The sequence below is a fragment of the Medicago sativa genome, chromosome 5 (assembly GCF_051527215.1).
Source record: "Medicago sativa cultivar Bolivia chromosome 5, Bolivia_mono, whole genome shotgun sequence".
Classification (NCBI taxonomy): Eukaryota; Viridiplantae; Streptophyta; class Magnoliopsida; order Fabales; family Fabaceae; genus Medicago; species Medicago sativa.
The window spans coordinates 70785511-70808725 of NC_140753.1; the positions used below are offsets into that span (position 1 = coordinate 70785511).

At 32.0% G+C, this 23215-nt stretch overlaps 3 protein-coding genes and 1 pseudogene across 4 annotated transcripts; 2 read left to right on the forward strand and 2 right to left on the reverse strand.

Moving 5' to 3' along the window:
- Positions 1 to 83: 83 nt before the first annotated feature.
- Positions 84 to 3258, forward strand: LOC146924561 (hydroxyacyl-thioester dehydratase type-like protein). The gene is made up of 4 exons (XM_085710654.1): positions 84 to 324; positions 677 to 1005; positions 2717 to 2832; positions 2918 to 3258. Exons 2-4 carry the CDS (start codon positions 730 to 732, stop codon positions 3021 to 3023), a joined length of 498 nt encoding a protein of 165 aa, XP_085566780.1. The 5' UTR covers positions 84 to 324; positions 677 to 729; the 3' UTR covers positions 3024 to 3258.
- An 864-nt stretch (positions 3259 to 4122) lies between these two features.
- LOC146924562 (early nodulin-like protein 20) lies at positions 4123 to 6132 on the reverse strand. Its single transcript, XM_085710655.1, has 2 exons — positions 5883 to 6132; positions 4123 to 4592 (listed from the first exon to the last, which is right to left on the reverse strand). Exons 1-2 carry the CDS (start codon positions 6058 to 6060, stop codon positions 4252 to 4254), a joined length of 519 nt encoding a protein of 172 aa, XP_085566781.1. The 5' UTR covers positions 6061 to 6132; the 3' UTR covers positions 4123 to 4251.
- A 4034-nt stretch (positions 6133 to 10166) lies between these two features.
- Positions 10167 to 11486, reverse strand: LOC146924563 (early nodulin-like protein 20; annotated as a pseudogene).
- Positions 11487 to 13011: 1525 nt separating this feature from the next.
- LOC146924564 (uncharacterized) lies at positions 13012 to 16525 on the forward strand. Of its 2 annotated transcripts, none has more exons than XM_085710657.1 (5): positions 13012 to 13149; positions 13679 to 13932; positions 14312 to 14702; positions 15229 to 15508; positions 15726 to 16525. In XM_085710657.1, the coding sequence occupies exons 2-5, from the start codon at positions 13741 to 13743 to the stop codon at positions 16279 to 16281; spliced, it is 1419 nt and encodes a 472-aa protein (XP_085566783.1). In that variant the 5' UTR covers positions 13012 to 13149; positions 13679 to 13740; the 3' UTR covers positions 16282 to 16525. The 2 variants fall into 2 exon arrangements, with proteins under 2 accessions (XP_085566783.1, XP_085566782.1); XM_085710656.1 differs by having other exon boundaries at positions 13015 to 13149; positions 14309 to 14702.
- Positions 16526 to 23215: the final 6690 nt, after the last annotated feature.

Genomic DNA, 23215 nt, shown 5'->3' on the forward strand with positions numbered 1-23215 from the left:
ATACACAAATACTTCATAATGCTAATTTAACAAATGTATTATTCTCTATCTTTTATTTATCCAATCTTCTTAATCCTTTAGTCACTTTTAACCCTTTTTTTTATTTATTTTTTTATTTTTGTTTTTATAAATTTCAATTTGAATCACATCTTCAACCACTTAATCCTTTTTCTTCCATTCACAAAACCCAACTTCTTGATAAACCCAAAAACCCAATTAATTAAAAACTCAAATTTCAAGCACCAGAAGATTGAAGTTGAACAACATCTGCGCTAATGGCTTTATCAGTCAAGAATGTCATTCTCCTTTGACTCATCAGTTCATGTAATTTCACTTTTTTCTTTCCATGCAGCTTAACTGTTTGTTAAAATGTTTCAACCAGTAATGCTGAAATAATTTTGTTTTTTTTGTAGTCATTATACATGCATTTTGTATTATTATTACTATATTATAGTTTAAATACTTAGATTATTTTTATACACTGACAGTGTATTTTTTTTTACACATGCATCATATTTTAGGAACTAACATTTAAAAATGGTATTGTGGAGAGTGATTTAGTTGGAGGCATGTGCATAAAATTTTTACACTATTGGTGCATATAAATTAAATCCTTAAATATTTTTGTTGGTCTTCAATTGTGGGAATATAAAGCTAAACTTAGCATCATTTTCAGATTGTGAGAGACAGCATCAGGACATTGTTTTGTTGAATTGAGCCATTGCAAGAATGCTCTTCAGGTGTTTATTATATTCTAGTAGCAAACTTCAGTATCTGAGTCCGAGGTGTTTTTCATCGACAACTCATGTGCTTAAACCTGGTGATGTTTTGAAAAAAACACGGGTTTTTACTGAGGAAGATGTTATTCAGTACTCCAAAGTGAGCCATGATTCTAATCCTTTGCATACCGATTCGGCTGCTGCTCGAAGTGTTGGATTTGACGGTCCATTGGTACACGGAATGCTTCTTGCTTCGCTTTTTCCGCATATCATCTCATCACATTTTGTAAGTCCCATGCTAATGCTCTCTTTAAAATTTAAACCTTGATATCTCTGCTAGAAATTATATGATCAACAATTCAACAAACTCATTTAGAAAGAACAAATTGATTCTTTTTTGGTAAGCACTAAACGAATAGATTATTCATGATAGAATAAAGATTTTAGAAGAATGGGATGTCAATGAAACAAATCCATTTCAGGGCCTGAGCAAATGTCTATTAGTCTCATACTTAAAGAGTTTGAGCTATATGATACACTATTTTTTGAAAGAATCATCCTCTAATATAATTAACTGACAAGTATAGGAAAGAAATTTGGAAACTTTTTACTGAAAGATCAAATATAATATATAGGGTCTGTTTGGATTGACTTATTTGAAATTATATATTCGCATAAGCACTTGTGATACTCTTTAAGAGAATTTATGAAAATAGCTTATGACATGTCCATATGGTAAGTGTTTATGCTATAACTATTTAATTAAGTTGTTTATCCAAACAGGGCCATATTGTAAAACAGTTAGGAAAATGGTCACTTTTTTGTTCTTTATGCAAGTGAAATTTCTCATAACAGATGTTAGCTTTAGGAAACCTAGATTTGATTCTGAGATTCAAAACCCGCTGCCCTTTAAAACTTCTTTCAGTCAACTAGAGAATTAGACGCATGTTTGTAGAAAACTGACGAAAAGTATTGAAGGATGAAGTGAAAAGGATAAAATGTGAAATAGTAATTTGCACTATTAGTAATGTTCAATTAAGTGTCTAAGTTGTTCCTCTTATTAGAAAGATTAAGATGTTATAGAAATTTTAAGGATCATGTAATGTAGACGAGTTTATTAGATATACATTTTTGGCATAATATAGTTTTACACCAACATCCCATGAAAACTCGTGATATTACCACGTAAGTGTACTTTCTAATTACAATTTGAAAATAACCACAAAATATTGGATTCTCATTGGACATCAGCGTAAAGCTAGTTTATCGTTTACACTGACAATGCATATCCCAATTTTCTCATTGTGAATTATCATAATTTTGACTATTTTTCAGTGTTATTAAATAGCGGCTATAGTGGCAGTATAGTATTATTGTTCCGCAATACTCTGATTAGTACAAAGTGTTGTTTAATAGCAGCCATAGTACTGTGGCATAGCAGAACCAGAACTAGAACAAACCTCTATTTGCTGCGATCTGCGATTGACAGTAACTATTTTCATAATGCGGTGAAATTATACATGCATGGATAAAAGAGTTATACTCAACAACAACCAAGACTTCTACTCAAGTGCTTGAATAATAATGTGAATTGAGGCAATAACATGAAAGATCTTGTATATACAGTATATAATAGATATGATATTATGGAACAATACTTGTTGTATTATATCCAACAATACCATGGGAATAACTCTCTGCAGAGTTGGTTACCAAAACAGAGAGAAAATACAGTAACTGCTAGTGACTTATGCAACTTAGAGGAATTAGAGAGTCTAGTCTCTCCCAACCAAATCAACATAAAAAAAAAAACGAATGACAGTAAATGTTCATCCTTATTCTATTTAATACATGTAAATAATTGGGCCTTGTCTATTGGCCCTGCTAACATAACACGAAGGTCCTTCGCTCTAGTTCTTTCATGATAACTTTCATAAAGTTTCTTCGTTTTCATTCCTGGCTTCTTCACTTTTCTAATGTTATGGGTAATTGTGTAGCCTGCAGCTGTGTATGTATCTCAAACCTTGAATTTTAAGTTACCAGTCTATATCGGAGATCTGATTGTTGGTGAAGTACAAGCAACTAATCTACGAGAAAACAAAAATCGATATTTGTAAGTTTTGACATTCCTGTCTTGTGCATTTTTTTGAATTGGTAATGATTTTGTTTCTACTGAAGTGTTTGTCAATGTTATTCAGTGCGAAGTTTAAGACAAAGTGCTTCAAGAATGGAGACATTCTTGTCATTGAAGGTGAAGCATTGGCTTTGTTACCAACCCTTGACTATAGAGCTGTGGAAGTATAAGGAGCAGTAGAAGCTACTCAGAATTCCAAACTATTGCAATTGATAATGCCTCATGTTTCATTATTTAGTGTCTGCGATTTGGTTATGTTTTGCAATAGTTCACTTCTTTCTATACAACTCTGAATCAGATGGCACAAAGAGTATCTATGATCAATTTTTGGGCATTTTATACCCTTTTAACACTAATGATTTTGGAATAGAAGTGTACTGTATTAGCGAGTAAGGTTTACCTTTAGTTTCGTGGCGATTTGTTTTCTGTGTTGTGTTCGCAAATGCTTAGCATGAGACCATTAGTATGTTCTCTAATTATTCTTCTCTTTCTTTATACATTGTTTTTAAGAAGCAATAATGTGATTGGATTAAACTCAGAAATACTGTCAAAAAAAAAAAAAACTCAACACAAAAACTAGTGTAAAGTTGTAATAGTCAGGTGTGAGTTTTAGACTGATGATCCCCCCTAGAAAAACTTTCTCTGGGCTTTTAGGATTTGGTGGCTTCCTCCTATCTCTTGGTGGTCTTCTTCCTCCTCCTATCTGTTTGGAATTTTTCAGTTTTCTAGTCTTGTTTCCCTTTTCACAGAAAGCCTCCACCTTTAACCAAAAGGTTCTCCTATTTACCCTCACGCCCCCTTCTTTTCTTCCCTCTACCGACAACTACAGACCCTCTGAAAAGCTCCATAAGTGTTTGACCTGTTGAAAATGCATTCCTAATTTTGTACTATTCGTGGTTGGGTTGGTCATATGACCGCGTTTGGAAGAAATTGATTTGGTTGTTGGGACGCAACTTTGGTATGGCAAAACCCTTTTAGCATGTGTTCGTTATGTGTTCTGCTAGTAAATATCTGGTTGGCTTGGTTATATGTTCTACACTTAACATGTGGACGTAGTCTCTCAGCATAATTTGTTTCAATCTTACGTTTTATTGACCTTGTTCATTGTTGAATAAAATTTAGTTCCCCTAAAAAAACTTTGGTGAATGTATGTAGTATAAAATTGTTGATTTGCTTGGAAAAAAAAATTAATATGCATAAACCAACACTCGACACTTCTTACATTTTTTATAAGAAATGATGGATGACATTTAAAGGCAAACCTACTGATAATAGTAAGTGAAAATCAGCTCTTAACAAAGTTTGAATATTCCATAATTCAGTCTACCATTACACAAACAACAGAAAACCAACAAAATATCATCTGATACTACAGTGTGCCAATTCTTAGAGCTGAAATTATGCCAAGAGGTTGGTGCACATCAAGGTTAAGATGAGTACCACAAGTGAGTGGTAGATTTGAATGTTTAAAGCATCTGAACCACCTTTGTGAGGAGTAGGCTCAGGAGCTGGTGCAACATATTCATTAACATCAATTGCAACCTTCAATCCACTCCAACAGCCACCTCCTCCACTTATGAAGTAGTAGATCTTGTCTTCAGTCAGCTGAAAAACGTCTTGTCTGCCACCCCTAGATATGTTCTTAATGAATCCTGTATCTATGCAGTTTTCATAGCCTGTCTTGTTCACCTCCAACACATGGTAAAGGTACTTTTGATATCCTTCTCCATATCCAAAGACTTGCAAAGCAAAACATAAGAAAATAAGTCTACCATTGATGAAAATAAAAGAAAGTAAATCGATTACAATAATGTAAGTATTGCAAGCATAATAGAGTGTAACGAAATATAAATTGACTTTCAAATCATACCCTTATAAGTGAGCAAGCTATTATATGAGGACCAATAAGCAGAAGAAAAAAAAACTAAAATATAATTTAAAGTATAATTTAATTAGTTAAATTTCTTATTTAAAAGATAATTAAATAGTTAGTATACCGCAGAAGTATAGAAGAAAATTAGTGAACAGTCCATGAAGATAGGTATGTAGAAAGTTCAAGAAATAGTGCCCTATAGCTGTAAACTGCACTTTCATCGGGTTTTTACATGCCTACGTTTAAATCTTGTGTATATGTTGATTATATTTGATTTGAAACAGTTATATTGCCAACCAATCACTCATATAATAGTGAATCATCTACTTAGTCTTTAAAAGCATAGTAATAGTAGTAATTTAGTCTTTGAAATTAACAGAATTTTATAATATTATGATATTCAAAGGCGTCAATTACATTAAATTTCTCGGTAGGTCAATTTTGTCTCGAAAGTTGTCTCATAGACTCATGTGATTCAACAATGTTCAACTTTTGAGAAAATCTTGAAATTTTGTTAGTGTCTGTTTGGTTCAAAGATTGCAAAACGGAGTTTGATGAAAATCACGGCAAAAAATCAGGTTAATGTAGAAGTTAGTATTTGGAGCTTCTGGAAATCACAGCAACAAAGTATCCGGACGTGCAAATGCAGTTTTGTGTGTTGAAAATGGGGATATCAAACACACGCTTAGTCTCAAACACCAAACTAAATTGCATAATTTCACGCTTCTGAAGAATATATACTGTTTATTTTCATTACACGGTGGCAAGAATACCAAGATCTAGGGTTTAATCCTTCTGAAAACACACAGTAAAATTTTCAGAAACAAATATAAAAAATGGACAAAGGTTGTTCAGAATTGAAGAGTTTAGATGTATTGATTAATTTGGATTCTCGTCTTAACTTTTTTGTGTGTGTTGAAATAACCGAGCAAACCCTAAACAAGAACAAAAGACAAACAAAAACTAAAAAACTCTAGTAATAAAAGCTATGTAGCTTTAAGATCAGTAGCTAAACCCTAGAGAAATCATAAAACAGTTTTGGCAAAGTGATTCACAACTTGATTACCCTCATGGATGACCATGAATAACGAAATAAGTAGAATCGATGAAGTTGAAAAATTCAAAGAAAAAGATGAAATAAAAGGAGAAAACTTACATAGCCAATCATTCACACGAAAGTGCTCACTCAATGACCATTGTGTCAAGTTATTACCAGGGATCCATCCTTGCTTACTCCCTCCAACAAAGTGCTCCTCGGCTTTTGCCATGTTCCAAATCATAGCCGTCATAATCATCATCAACAACGTTGTTTTGTTAAACCTAAAAACCTCCATTTTTCTTTTTCAGTCACAGCCTATAATTTGTTGTATACAGCTGAAAGGGTTAAATAAATGTAAGGGGATCTGAATGCGGTCGAGGGTGTCAAATTTTTAGGGATTAATTTTTTTTTTTTTTGGAGTAAACAATTTATGAAATTGATAAAAACGGATAGTTTCCAAATTGTAATTAATTTTGGCATTTTGTGATTGGAAATTGTAATTAAAACGGATACTTTACAAATATAGAAGATTTTTTTGACCGAATCAGAAAAATCAACGATCGCATGAAAAAGAGAAGCATAATCATCATCATCAATACTAATTAGAAGATTCATTTTCCATACAAAGTTTTACATTTTTTTGAAAGAATACAAAGTTTTAGCTGTCCACTACTCAATCTTTAACTAATTCCCTTCGTCTAAATTAATTATTTCCTAATTACAACCAAAGTATTTATGGTTACACCGGAATTGACAAAAGTACTCTTAACCTATTTTTAATCATTATCCTTTTTTTTTTTTTTTTCGTCCTCGTGAGCTTAGCTCAGTTGGTTGGACAATGCATAAAAATATGCAAGGTTCGGGGTTCAAACCCCGACCACTACCAAAAAACCACTACCAAAAATCATTATCCTTTTTCTTTTTCTTTCTCTTCATCTTCCTTTCATTTTTTTTCTTTGTTTCTCACTATTCCTCTCTATTTTCAATTCAAACAAATTTTTCATACTCAATTATAATTATCACTTTTTGGGTTATAATTGTTTTGCCGTGGTAGAGATAAACAAGGGCTATGAATTTTTTTCTTTCGATAATTAATTGTTAATACATTCATCCCAAATACCTAAATTAATGGAGTCCCGTGAGCATAACTCAATTGGCAGGGACATACATTTTTATATGCAGGGGTCGGGGTTCGAACCCCAAACATCCCAATTATTCACCTTGAAAAAGGTGAATTCTAATCTGACCAAAAAAATAAGGGTCGTGTTAACTTGTGCTCTTAGGGCACAAGTTAAGGATTTTAAAAAAAAACTAAAACATAAATTTTGTATTGAAAATATAAGTTTTTAACCTTTCAAGACATTGAATGCACAATTTTCAAAAATAAGTTTTCACATTTGACTTATAAACTTGTGTCTTAAGGGTACAAGTTAACATTTCCCAAAAAATAATAATTAAAGGACAACCAACTGGTTTATGTGAAATAAAAAGAACCAAACAAGAGATAAAAAAACACAAAAGGAAAAGGAATTGTGAAGTAGTATCCACTTGCTAACAATTAAATTGTTTTCTCCTTAAAAAAAACAATTAAATTGTTTCCGGTCAGCTTAACATACGTTAATTCAATTTGCTTAGATATTAGAAAAATAAAATAAATCTTGGTTGAAAACAAACCAGCCATCGTTTGTTTTTTTTGTTATTATGACTGGTGTCGTCACCCACTTTTTGTATGGGTGTTTCTATGTAATTTTCTATAGTTTTCGCTTTCAGGTGCCTTTTGGCGAGGCACCAACTGTGACATTGTAAACTGTTAAATGCTTCATTTTCAGCACGCCTTGTGCGTGGTGAACCACTTTTGGATTAATATTATATTCCATTTTGACTTGTTCAAAAAAAAAAGTTACTTAGACATTTGAAAAAATACATACATGAATTTAGCTCTTGTGCAATGAATTTACGTATGGGGCAAGGGTATTCCGGTAATATTATAAATTGTTAATAAGATTTTGGATATAATCGGATGTTTTAAAGGTGTAACTAGAAAACATCCTATAATTATTAAGGAAATGCTAACAATTCATGTGAAATGAAATACGAATACGAAGTACTCACTATATATTTTATTATATGTCATTTTAATATTTTTACACATATTAAGAATGTATTTAATTTTATATTAAGAAGATAAATTATGAATGATTTTCTAAGATTATCCGTCATTAATGACATGAGAAAGAGAGATGAAACAAATTGAAAAAAAGAGAGTAATAAATAGTAAATGAAACCCTCTATCCCAAATTATAAGTTGTTTTGGGTATTTCACACATTTAAGAAATATAATTAATTTGGTATGGGAAAGAAAAATTATGAGTTCTTTTACAAAACTATCATTAATAAATTATATGGGAAAGATAAATTAAAAAATTGAAAGAAAAGAGAGTAATAAATAGTTGAAGGTATAATAGGAAAAACATCATTAATGTTTCATTGAAATTGTAAAGCATAACAATTTTTTGTGGTGGCCAGGGTTTGAACCCAAACCTTGCATATATCATGCATTGTTCCTACCAACTGAATTAAGTTCACGATGACGGATTGTAAAGTAACATAATAAAACACAAATTGTGCGTTTGTTTCAGGTTATATTGGTAGATTTTTGGAAATAAAATGATAGAAATATATATGTCTATGTTTGTTACAAGTTTACTAAATTTTATTCTGGGTATAAAATGTTGGAATAGAAAAATTCTCCCAAAGAAAAGGGTGGAAATAAAGTTTCTGGGAATAAATTCATGTGTAACTATCTATTATAATCTTTATTTTTAAGGTTCATCAGAATATTATAATGTTAACCAAACATCTTTTTTTTTTCCTTTCTAATTACCTGAATAAAATTCACATCTTTATATTTCAAGGATTGTTATTCCCATGAATAAAATAAACCCAAATACTTTTATTTTTCATAATATATATTAGCATTAGCATAGTGTATAATCTCAATTATTTTTTTAATGGATCCGTTACACATGAATTTCGCTCCTATAAATCAAAATTTATGGATCCGTCACTCATCCGCCTTGAATGATAATAAGTTGTGTCTTAAAAAAAAAAAAAAGTTGTGTTGTACACAAAATATACCAAGATATATGGAAAAATGATCCTAACATGTAGTAGAGTGTAAACAAACTCAATTTATGCAAGTAAAAATTTGAAAACGTGCATGCATGCTGTACGTGAATTCAAGATTGTAGACAAACCCACAAACCCTAAAGGAGTTGAATTGTCTCAACTGATTGTTAACAATTTCTATTGATTGATATACCTTCCATTGGCTTTTAAGTTATAAAACGACTAGCAGAGTTGATATATTATAACCATATTACTACTACTACTTGTAACCAAAAAAAAAATTGGGAAATGCTAAACGGTGCCCCCGGGACACTGGTTAATGATATGAAAAAAGAAATTAGATAGTAGTTAATACATTGAAATTGTGTAATTAATTTATAATAAAGTCAAAAGTAGTTTCCTTTTATGGTAATAATTCCCTTTTATGGTATGCTTAACCAGTGCCCCAGGGGCATCGGTTAGCAGGACCCAAAAAAATATTACTACTACTACTATTAACTTTTTAGCATCAAGACTTCTAATTAAAGATTTGCCTGATGTTGGTCATGACACAAACACATGTAATTCAATTATGTCATTTGCTCAAATTATCACGGTGTCAACTTGTCATCTTTGGTGTCCGTATTTGTGCTCTTGCTTCAATCGTAGGAATATTAAGCTATACTTGGCTTCATTTTCAGATAGGGAGAAACAGCATCAGGGCATTGTTTTGTTGAACTGAGCCATTGCAAGAATGCTCTTCAACAGTTTATATATTCTAGTGGCAAACTTAATGGTATCCGAGTCTGAGGTGTTTTTCATCAGCAACTACTCCTCGCACTAGCGGAGGGCCATTAGGGCCAAGGTAGGCCACGGCCCACCCCACCAAAAAAATTATTATTTTTTTATATAAGAAATTATTAATGTTATTTATTAAAAGGTATATGAATCAATAGAAATTGTTAACTGATTGAAATAATATGGAGCTTAAACCAACACTCCACACTTCTTATAAATTTGATATGGAGCATAGTTGATTCGTATACCTTTAGTGAATGCATGTAGCATAAAATTGTTGATTCCCTTGGAAAAAAATTTAATAATATGCAGCATAAACCAACACTCCACACTTCTTATATTTTTAAAAGAAATGATAGATGACATTTAGAGGCAAAGCTATCAAATAGCAAGTGCAAACCAACTCTTAAGAAAGTTTGAATATTCCATAATTCAGTCTACCATGACACAGATAAAAGAAAACCAACAAGATACCATTTGATACTATGATAAATTCACTTTATGCCAATTCTAATAGATGAAATTATACCAAGAGGTTGGTGCACATCAAGATTAAGATGAGCACAAGTGAATGGTAGATTTAAATGTTTGAAGCATCTGAACCTTTGTGGGGAGTAGGCTCAGGAGCTGGTGCAACATGTTCAGTAACATCAATTGCAACCTTTAACCCTTGCCAACAGTAACCTCCCCCACTTATGAAGTAATAGGTCTTGGCCTCAGTCAGCTGAAAAACATCTCTTCCACTGCCCCTTGTTATGTTCTTGATGAATCTTGTATCTATGCAGTTTTCATAGCTTGTTTTGTTCACCTCCAACACATTGAAATAGTGCTTATCATATCCAAAATAATTCAATCATTGGTGAAAATAAAAGAAAGTAAATTGATTACAATAATTTAAGCCTTGCAATCATAATAGAGTGAAACAAATTATAATTTGACTTTCAAATCATACCCTTATAAGTGAACAAGGAATTATATCAGGACCAATAAAAAAAAAAACTAGAAAATAATGTATTAGTTAAATTTCTCATTTAAAAGAAAGTTCAAGGAATAGTGCCATATAGCTGTAAACTCCATTTTCATCGTGTTTTTACATGCCTACATTGAAATCTTGGATTTAAGTTCAATATATATTTGATATGAAACAGTTATATATATCACTAACCAATCACTAGTATAATAGTGAATTATCGACTTAATTAGTCCCTAAAACTGTAGTAATATTGCAATTTAGTCTTTGAAATTGATGAAATTTAATAATATTGTGTCAGAGACTAATGTGATTCAACAATATTTAATTTTTAAGATAATATTGAAAATTATTAGTCTCACTCAAATACCAACTAAAGTGTTTAATTTCACTCTTCAAGAAGAAAATACACTATTTTCATTTTCTCAACGGCAACAATGCCAAGATTTAGGGTTTAAGATTTATTGGAGTACAGAATAAAAATTTTGGAAAAACTTTAAAATTGAAGATTTTGAAATGTATTGATTAGTTTGGACTCTCAACAAGAACAAAAACATACAAAATTAAACCGTGAATAACGCAATAAGTAAAAAATCAACAAAGATGAAAAATTCAAAGAAACGAAATAAGAGGAGAAAACTTACATAACCAATCATTCACATGAAAGTGCTCATTCAATGACCATTTTGTCAAGTTATTACTAGGGTTCCATCCATGCCTCCCCCCTCCAACAATGTGCTCCTCGGCTTTTGCCATGTTCCAAAACATAGCCGTCATAATCATCATCAACAACATTTTTTTGTTAAAGCTCAAAGCCTCCATTTTTTTGGTTCACTGTCTCAAAATTTTATTTGCAACAATAAGGACCTCAATACATGTTCTATATATTCTTGTTATTTTATAATGGATGTAGGGGGTCTGAATTCAGTTGGGGTCACATTTTTTGTAATTAATAAATTAATAAATACCAATATAATGTTCATGCCAAATTGTAATTAATTTTGCCATTTTGTGATTGGAAATTATGAATATGGATACCAATAAGGAAATCTTTTTGACCGAATCAAAATATAGTCAACACTCGATTGAAAACGAGAAGTATATATCATCCCTTATTATGATAAGATTCATTGTTCATAGACAAAATTTTAGGTGTGCAGTGCTCAATCTTTTAAGGGTCCTGCTAACCGGTGCCCCCGGGGCACTGGTTAAGCATACCATAAAAGAGAATTATTACCATAAAAGGAAACTGCTTTTGACTTTATTATAAATTAATTACACAATTTCAATGCATTAACTATTATATAATTTTCTTTTTCATATCTTTAACCAGTGCCCTGGGGGCACCGGTTAGCATTTCCCATCTTTTAATCACTACATCTCAAAACAACATTTGTGCACAGTTTTTAAAGAAATGGTTAATTGGGTTGATTCTAATAGTAATTTTTTTTTTATTTACTAAAATATCCTTATTAATTTTTGTTTTTGTTTTTGAATAGACTAAAATGGAATATATTACCAAATCAAAGAGTCTTTCATAGCACAAGGTGTACTAACAAAGTCCTCAAAGTATTTACAAACAGAAAAATTTATGTTATCGCCTCTTTGCGTCTTGCGAGAGTTTCGGTCTTAATAAAATTTTTGCCGATTCAAAAAAAAAATTACAAACAGAAAAAATAAAATAAAGAAAAGAAATAACACTTAGTCTATGCCTAGCATATTAATTGTAGTTAGTAAGGTAGTTAAGTTAGATGAAATACAATAAATAAGAGTGTAATAATGAGAAAAAAATGATACATTAATATTCTAAAGTGACAATTATTTTGAGAAAAAAAAAACTAAAGATACAATTATTTTGAGACGCATCGAGTAATATTCTCATTATCTTATGCAAACATGTGAACATTTACTATTATTATTAATAATGAGAAAAAATGTACTATAATTATTATATTATTATTATTTGTCATTTCGTCTATTAAAACAAAATTATTCATTGTTACGTTTATTTCAGCGAATAAAATTAATATATAATATTTAATATACTAAATTAATAAATTTTAAATTACTTTTTAAATAAAAACCGAAATTCTGAATACCTAATATCTATTTATATAAATATTGTTATGAATTAAGAATATCATTTTATGTTATTTTACACTTATTGAATCATTGATTTATCAAAACTTCAATTAAATTATCAATTATCATTCATAAACTATCAACACTGATATATCAGCTTATCAGCTATCAGTCGACTGTTAGATGTAAGTTATCAACTATTTTATTAATTATCCGCTACTTTTATCGAACAAAACCTTAGATAGACAAATTTAGATATCTCTATATATCTCTCACAAAATCAATTTGTTTCTCTCACTTTTATAATTGAACGTTTCCCTCGCTTTTGGTTTTCTCATCAAAGTTTCCCTTTCTCTCACAAATTGATCGAGGATTTCTTCACTTGGAAGTTAGGGTTTTGTCTCTTTGAAGTGATAACTAACTGGGGTAAATTTCTTCTCTTAATTTTAACATTTTTGCTGTTCTTTCACCTTTGTTTCAATCAACTTCATTGAGTTTATGTAGTGACTTTTTTGTTGATTTCTGATACGGTATAATCTTGTCAAATTTTCTTGTTTAATTGATATTTTTGTTATTGTTGAAGATTTTAGTCTCATTTTCTTGATTAAGTTTCAAGATTCTAGCTTTAATGAGGCATTTTGTTGGAAATTTGGTAACAGAAACCTACATTGTATGGGCTCGTTTGATCCATGTTGCCGACCCCGATTATCATTAGATTACGAGTCATATAATCTTGTCAAACAATTTCAATTGGAGCTTTCTTGTTGAATTGTTATTTTTGTTTTTATTGAAGTGTTTTAGTTTCATTTTCCATTGATTCATCTCTTGATTCTTGTTTTCTACATCATTGGCAAGTAAAGGTTCAATCTTTTTCCTATATTTTCATTTTCTAAGTCAATATCTTAATACCCTTTTGGTTTTTTCAACTGATTCAACTCTTGATTTTTGTTTTCAGCATCATTGATACCAAGAAGATAGTAAAGTTTCAATCTTTTTGCTATTTGAAGAAAAGTAATTATGGTGAGGATCAGAGGAGGAAAGCAGAGGAAAAGTGTTGATGAGAAAAGTGTTGATGTTCCTGTGTTGGTTGTTGGAACCAAGTCTTCGCCAGCTCTTTCTCATGCTCAAACTCCAAAACCTATGAATCATGTTGAGAATGTTTCTGTGCCTAGTGTTGGTCAGGTTGCTCCTAGAGCTCCTTCTGTTCAGGTTCGATTGTTCTTTACTGTAATTCGATAGCATTGTCGTTTGAGAATGAAATGCAAAAGATCATGTTAGTGTAATGTGATTTTGATGGAGTTTTTTTGTTGAGATAAACATGTTTTGTATTGATCTATTTTTCATGATTTTAGCCATATTATTGCAAGCATAAGAGTTGATTTTGATAGAGTAACAATTAAAATATGACGTGTTAGAATTAAACAACGAGTGAAAAATATGGCGAGTCGACAAATCTGTTTTGGACATATTGTTTTTTATCCCTTCGATTGAAATAAAAGCTGTATTCTACAATATTCTTAACTCTGGGTTTGACTATTTTTTCGTGTTTGCCTGATTTTCCGTGTATGGATCTGTGATTAAATAGAAGAAATCAAACGGTTCTGGAAATTTCAATCGGATGAATAAGCTGCCATCACCATGCTATCGAAAGCCAGGCCCCAAGCGCAACAACACAAATGGCACGCTTCACTTCACTGTGGCGACGAGGCCTTATCATCAGCAGCCGCCTGTTGCTCCGAATTTTCGTCCTAGGGTACCTCCACCTCACATTGCTGTTCCTGCATATGCTTTCCCACCTGGTTCAGGACCTTATCCTAATGGTGAGAATCCTAAGCCTGTATCCCCGGCTGCAGCAGGACAAGGTTTTACTCCACCTGCTCATGCCATTGATGCCAAACATGTTCAGCCTCCGGTGCAAGGAGATCCGAATGCTTATGCTCTTGATTATCCAAATGGAAGGCCAAATATCCAAAAACAAGGTGACCATGTGAATGAACTTCATTGACTTTATGTAGTGACTTTTTTGTTACTGTTACTGTTTTTGAAGATTTTAGCCTCGTTTTCTTGGTTAAGTTTCAAGATTCTAGCTTAACCCTGTGGTGCTTTTTTGGGTATTGTTTTCCTGATCTTGTCTTTTATATGATTAATATAACTAATCTTCAATATTCTTACTTTGATACCATTGAAGTGGATTTTAGTTGCAACATGATGTTTTACGATGAGTGTTTTATATTGTCAGTATGATATCTTCTTGTTATGGTTCTGTAATTGGTTTGAGTAATTGGCCAAGTAATTTTCTTAACTTTCATGATTGGCTAGTTCATCTGATTAAGGCATAATTGATTTGATTAAGGCATCATTTTTTGAGTAAACCGGGTGATGCTAGGGACTAAGAATTAAGAAGATTTAGCATATTTTTACCATTCAAAAAATATTATGCATGTGGATATAATTCAAATTGGATGAAATTGGTTTTGAATTCTTATAGTTGTATTTTTGGTATAGAAAGCATGGAAGAAAGAAAAAGTATACAATCATCCCTCCTTCAAATTGATTTAAATGAGCCGGCTTCAGTCCAAGATCCCTCTGAGCATAGCATGGAACAACAACAGGAGAAAACTGGCACCGATATCATTGAGTCGGGTGGTGCCATTGCAATTCTAAACTCTGATGATAATAACGTCACAACTCTAAACTCTGACGAAAATAACTTAATTGAAGCTGAGTCAGTACCAGAAGAAAGTCATGCCCCAAGGAAAGGGCATTGGACAGAGGATGAACACAAGTAAGTATGCAGTCTATGTTAATGTTAACCTATGTTTGAAAGTTATTTTTTTTATTTTATTGAGTTAAATATGTGTTTAGTTCTTATTAAATTACAGATTTTAACATCTATAAAATTATTCTGTTTTTTGACAATTGTTTTCATTTTATCTTCTATACAATTGTTTTCATATTATTTAGTTGAATTTGAATATTTCACATTCATTCTCTATATATAGGTTGTTTTTGAAGGGGATGAAAAAACATGGAAAGGGACGCTGGAAAAATATTTCAAAAGAATTTGTGGTGACAAAAACTCCAACTCAAATTGCTAGCCATGCCCAAAAATACTTTATCCACCAAAATGTGAAAGATATGGAGAAGAAGGAGAAAAAGAGAAAAAGGATTCACGACACAACATTAAACAAGAATGACACATTGGTCACTGTCGCTGTTGATCAAGAAGATGAGATTCCTTCAGTTGAGCTACAAAGTGTGATTCCTTCTCAAGGAATGCAACAGACACAAACACAACAGAATGAGATTTCTCCTATGTTGTGCTTGCTGCCAATCGGTTCTACAATTCCTTCGGTTCAGCAACAAAACGAGCTTACTCCTTTAGTCACTGCTCCTATGGAACAACATGAGACTCCTCCTCAAGACACTGCCATCTTAAACAAAAAGGACAATGACAACTTGCAAACCCAGTTGGTGTTGCTTTATCCAATCGGTTCTACACTTCCTGATATGAACAAACTTGAGAAGATGCGCAACTTGTTGGCAAAAGAACTTTGAATTAGAGGAGTTGTTTTGCATGAGGGCAGTTTGATTTTGTTTGATCTTTAGATAGGTGTCTTTCTTGTTTGAGCTGCTTGTTTTGGTGTATTATTCTTTCCTGGATTTTACTTGCAAAGACAATGTGGTTGTATATTTTAGGTCTTTCTTTGTTTAGGTACTTGCTTTGGTGTATAACGCTTCTCTTTGTTATTAGATACAAACATAAATACTTAATGTTTCAATTTTTTTTAATTCTTCTCAATATCTATTAACAATGGTTAAAAAAAAAAAAGACCTATGCACTTTAAACTTTTTTGGTACAATACACCTGAGACCAGACCATATTATTTTACATTTTACAAAAGTAAAATGATGCACTTGCTTGCTATTAGAGAATACAAATTTGTGTCATATTCTTGATTGTTGGTTGGTTTGAAGACAATACAAATTTTGCATATGTTTTTAGCTTGGTTCCTATGAGTTTATTGATAATTGGGCTGAACAAACCATCTTGCATGGGACTTTCCTATACATGGTATGTCCTGTTTTCCGTATTTGTCAATTATCAGAACATAAGGGATCGAAAGGTTCACGGTGAATGTGCTGGCAAACTAAATCAAATGGAGCTTGATGTTAATTAGGCGTGAACAAATTTCTACAGGTAGCTTTATGATCTTCGTTTTCACCTTGAAAAAGCTGGAAATATCCATAGGTAGGTTCGTCACCTTTGTCTATGTAATGTTTTGAAGAGGAGAGTCCACATCCCTTAACAACATGATTAAATTAAATCCTTCTACGTTTTTCGTATCTATCTCGCTCAAAGCTTCCACATTGCTGCAGTTGTAAGTTTGTAACATTGCAAATGTTTGCTATAATGATGCTGCTGGTCATATCTCACTCTATTGATTTGGGTGATGGCTCCTTGTAGATCAGCCATTTTAGAAGGTTTTCAAAGGGAATTGCTCAACCTATCTGACAGTATAGACATTGAGATTAGAAACTACCCATACTTTTGGATTTTTATAACTATGCCATTGTTGGTAATGCTCTGATAAGTCCTAATAGTCCTTCCTCTTGTTAGAATGATTAAGATGTGGTATTATGAAAAGAAATTCTAAGATACATGTAATATTGTCGGTCTAAAATAGTTTTACGCCAACATCCATTGAAAACTCGTGATATTGTCACGTAAGCCTACTTTGTAACCGTACGTAATATAAAAATAAATGCAAAATATTGGATTTTCACTGGATGTTAGTGTAAAAATGCATATCCAAAATTTCTCAATGTAAAGTAGCACATTTTTTACTATTTTACAATGTTGAATTGTGGCTATGTTGCGCCATAGCGGAGTAGAATTTAAACAAATCACTATTGCTTTGTAATACAGTACAAAGTGTTGTTTGATAGCAATAAAGTGGAACTATAGTACATAGCATAGAGGAATTCGAACAAAATGATATTTTTTGCAATCTGCAATTGATAATACAGTTTTTTTTATGACGGACGTAAAAATATGCATGCGCGGATAAAAACATTTGAATAAAAATCGATATCGGTAAGTTTTGAGATTACTGTCGAGTGAAACATAAATGTAAGTCTTGCATGTATAATAGAGTGAAACATTTTCAAATCATACCCTAACAAGAGAGCAAGGTATTATATGAAAACCATTAAGCAGGAAAAAAAGACTAGAACACAATTTAAAGTATAATTTAATTAGTTAAATTTCTTATTTAGAAGATAACTAATGATTAGTATACCACAAAATTTTGGAAGAAAATAAGTATTGAATAGTCCATGAAGATAGGTGGTGTAGAAAGTGTTAGTAGTTGTAAAATGAGAAAAAGGTCAAAGGTTATTCAAAATTGAATAGATTGGAAAAAGCGTTTTGGTCTTTTATCTTTTTTTTAAACCATTTTAGTTCTTTTTATAATTTTTTTTAATGATTTATTCTTTTAAAAATGTGATATTTAGTCTTTATTTTAATTTGTTTTGGTACGTTAAAAGGACTAACACATTTCCCTTTCAAAAAAAATAAATGACAAATGATTTAGAAAAAAGATAAAGAATTAAAACGATTAAGAAAAAAGATAAAGGACCAAAATGAATTTTTAGTAAAAGATAAAGGACTAAAAATATATTTAAACCTCAAAATTAAAAATTGAGAATAAAATCGATACAATTTGAATTTAGTTTCCTTTGGTTTGGTTGAATTTTTCATCCTAACCATAAAAGATTGGATAATTTTTTGTTTGGTTTGATTTTCAAGTTCATTAATTTTATCTGAACCACTTACACTCTTAAATGGAGTATAAAGGGGTAAAACAACTTTTTTCAAACTTACAAGAGTCTCCAGAACTAGAAGAGATAAGATATGTTTGAGCCAAAAGAGTGAAAATAAAATTCTTCAAAAAATTATAAAAGAAAAGTATTTGATAAATCTCTATCTTTTAAAAATCGGAAGAATATCTACTTCATTCACCTCATTATTTAGTCAAATTACAAACACACACTCCGTACAAAATTACATGTTGCATTTTGGATATCCAAAAATTGATCCAGATCAAACCGCATAAATTTGGAGTAGATTAGATTTTTTTTTTTAGAATAATATTTCAAACCGAACTGAATCGTACACTATTTTTATTTTGGATCGGTTGACTTTTTGTCTCAAAACCGATCCAAACCGGACCGCAAATTAAATTAATGTAACTAGATCGCCGACCCGTGTGACACATGAGTCTTATGTGCTAATATATGTTACAATAAATAGGTTTCAAACTCACGTACCATAGACCAATGTCGATAGAAAATTGAATGGAGAATGGTCACATCACCACATTTTTTTTAGTTTATAGATATTTAAGAAAAAGAAATACTGAAGATTAATACGATAGCGTCACTATACATTGAAGGCATGCGCTCTGACATCGCAATCTTTATTTTTTCCAATGAGGCATAACATATCCCAGACTTTTATAGATATTTTTTCCTTGATTAATTCTACCGCAGTAGCCCACACAAAATCCACATTAAAAATGGTGTACTCAAATATAAGTGTAACCTTCCTTACTTGATTTGGAACTATCCAATTGAATTTGAGCTATTATATACAAATAAAAACAATTAAAGTTGATAGTGTATTGCCAACTGAAACTGCAAATTGAAGTCGAATGTTTTGTTTTTAGGCTAAATTACCTTTTTGGTCCTCTAACTATTTAATTGGTATCGGTTTGGTCCTCTAACTAAAAATTGATTTATTTCGGTCCTCTAACTTTGTCACCGTTACTGCTTTTCGTCCTTTCCGTCAGTTTTATTAAAAAAAAAACGTTAGGGTTCTTTATAGAAGCAACAACATCAGTTAATTCAATCTCTTGATTCGCTGAAGAAGACAAATGAAAGAATTGAATGATACAAATCTGGAATTCGATTTTTTTTTCTTTGTTGTTGGGATTCGAATATGCAATTGAGAGAAGAAAGCACGACATCAATTGAAGGAAAAACAAATCTTAAATCCCTAATTTTTGGATTTCAATTGAAGGAAAAACAATACAGCAGCAACACAACAGCAATGGATTTCGATTTTGAAAGGGAAAATTTTGAATCTTTATTCCCTAATTTTCGGTTTCTGGGTTTTATACAGTTTTGGGAATAGTGGGGTTTGTTGTTTTCGAAATTTGGGATTGTTACAAGTTATGGAATAAGTGATTATTGAGAGTTTAATAGTTAAAATAAGTGATTATTTTGTTTTTATGCAGCAAATGGAGAACGAGAACAAATTGAGAATTAAATTGAATGTTGAAACGATCTTTTGAAGTTGGAAAGGTTTGGAAGAAAATGGAAGAGTAAGCCAAATGAAAAAGGAATATTGATGGGTATGATAGGGAAATTGCAGTGGACTGTGATTACTAATTTAGAATTGAGAAGAGGAACATGATTATGGTGGAATGAATGATTTGAGGTTTGAGTTGATAATGATGGAGGAGAGTTTAATTTATGTTGTTTGTTTTTTTGGTTATTTTTCTGGATTATTTTAAGAATGTTGTTGAACATGATGTTGAAGATGATGAAGAAATTCAGAGTTGAAAAATGATGTTGATGAACCCTAACAGAATTTGAATAAATCTGACGGAAAGGACGAAAAGCAGTAACGGTGACAAAGTTAGATGACCGAAATAAATCAATTTTTAGTTAGAGGACCAAACCGATACCAATTAAATAGTTAGATGACCCAAAAGGTAATTTAGCCTTGTTTTTAATACTAATATTTCATTCTTAAGCAATTGAATATATCCACTTAATCAATTCAATCAATGCAGTGGCGGAGCCACGTGAGGACTGGGACTGGCCATGGCCTACCCATTATTTTCGTGAAATTACTATAATACCCTTGGCTTAATTTTAATATTACACTCATGCCACTCACCAACTGTCCCTCCCATTACTATTTTTTCTCCCGAACACGGAACAACCAAGGAAGCGCTTCTTTTCTCCTCACCCTCACTCACCGGCGGCACATCACCCTCACCCGCCGTTAATCAGTCCGCAACTGGCGAATTCTCCGTTGAACTCAAAGCCTTCATCTCCTCTCTGATAAGTGCTCAAAAGTAATATATTTCATGTGGAAAAAGAGGCATTTTTAGTGACTTGTTATGCAAGTTATCTACGGAAAAGCAATCAATTGTTGTAATTATACCATTTATGCTTTATATGCCTAATTCTACCCAATTTATGCAGGAAATGACAAGCAAGGACCAAAACTCAAGTGTGTGAACCAAGCAAATCTCGCTTACGCGAGGTCATCTCGCTTACGCGAGATTCCTCCAGGGAGAAACTAAACATTCGCTTACAACTCGCTTCCAGGTCGCTTGTGCAATTTTAGAAACTCGCTTACGCGAGATCATCTCGCTTACGCGAGATTTCTCCAGGGATCAGATGAGCATCTCGCTTTCCATCTCGCTTCCATGTCGCTCAAGCAGGATTCTAAGGCGGTTTAAGTTTCAAGCAACCTCGCTTACGCGAGGTCTAACTCGCTTACGCGAGATGCAACTTCATCAAGGAGCAGGGCTACGTGGCAAGACTTCATTGGCCATGGTTGGATATTTAGGCTTCTCGCTTGAGCGAGATGTATCTCGCTTAAGCGAGATTACACGTTTTTAGCCCATTTAAATACAAGTTTTCCCTCTCTCTAGGATTATTCACTATTCCATTGAAACATTTTATACATTTTTAGAGAGAGGTTAGAGCTATTTCATAGAGAGAAACACAAAGCAAGTGATTAAGGAGTAGATTCAACCCTAGATTCATTGAGACATCAAGGATCTTGGCATGGAATCTTCATCTTTCCTTCATTCCTTGCATTAGTTTACATGTCTATATGTAACTATCACCTTCTTTGTAGTATTGAGGTAACTATCAAGCTATTATGTAATCTTTTGATCTTTTAATATATAAGGTTCTAGCTTAATGATTCAATATTGTTGTTATTCTTGCTTTTAATGCTTTCAAAGAGATTCAAGATGATTTGGACACAAACTCTTGAATCTAGAACTAGAATAACAATCTATCTTATGTTATATCACTCTTGACAAGTTTGTAAACCTTTGATAATTACTTTTAATCAAGATTTTAATGCTTTCGGATACTTAATCAGGCTGGACACGGTCGATTAAGTTATCCGATCGACTTTGTTATCGTTTAAGGAATTTGGACACGAATGTTTAAACGCTAACTTGGAAATAACGATGTCGCTTTGGACACGAAGGATATTGTAGAAATGATTGTAATAATATTGGTTATAAAGCTAGAGTCTGTTAATCGATCGAGAGATTGCTGCTGTTATGCTTGCTCGTTATCTTATACCGCAAGCGAAATAGTTCGATCCCCTCTCGTTTTTACTTTAGTGTCAAATATGGATATAGTGTTACAAACAAACAAATTATATCCAAACCCTTAATGTGAACGATTGTGTAAATGCTTATGATTAAACGTAACTCCCTGTGGAAGCGATCCTATATATACTCACGTGTACATAGTTATATGACATGTAGGAAAAGTCTTACATCACTCTCTCAGCATCAATCTCTTACTCTTATTCTTCATTTCTCTCAATCTTTATACAAACCCTAAAACTGTTAAAAAATTGTAAGTGTATCTCTGATTTTTTTTATTTCTTTTTGTTAGTTAATTAATTTGATTTTTTATTTTGTTTTCAATTTCAATTTTCCCATAACCCTAATCAACATAAAAGTGGTTTTTTGATTTTTGATTTTTGTTAATGATACTGAACGTATAGCATTATAGCATTATGTTTTGATTTTTCATTTTTGTATGTTATGGGAATCATTGGTGACTTGAAAAGAGGCTCCTGAACATATAGCATTATGTTTTGATTGAGGATAGAACAATTGCTTGGTTTGATACTCAAAGTAGTAACATTCATACTATGGCTTAGGAATATAGAGGTTTCTGATGCCACTGAAATTCCAAATCCTGGTCACTTTTAGTAGTTTCTAATTTGTTTGGCAGCCCGTAGTGTTGCTAGCTAGATTCCATAGTACTTTATAAGTTATTTGAATCAACAATTAATGTTCAATTCAATATTCATTGTCATATTCACATGTTACTGCCGCCACTGGTGCAAGAAGTGTCCTACCTAGACTTAAACTTTGAAGTTTCTAGTTGAGTACAATACGCATTCATTTGGCTATTTTGAACTTGAACACCTTCACTGCACCTCTCAATTGTGGAATATTCTCTCTGGCTTGTATCTAATGTAATGTTGTACATAGAATTCGCAATGTCCTAAAGGCTACCATCCAATTTGCACTTACAAGATATTTTTTACTTTTTTCTTTGATAATTGTGTTTCTCTGCAACAGAAATTACAAGATGAAGAGCCAAAAAAATCGATTCATTTTACAAGAGGAAGACCATTGATGTTGATAGA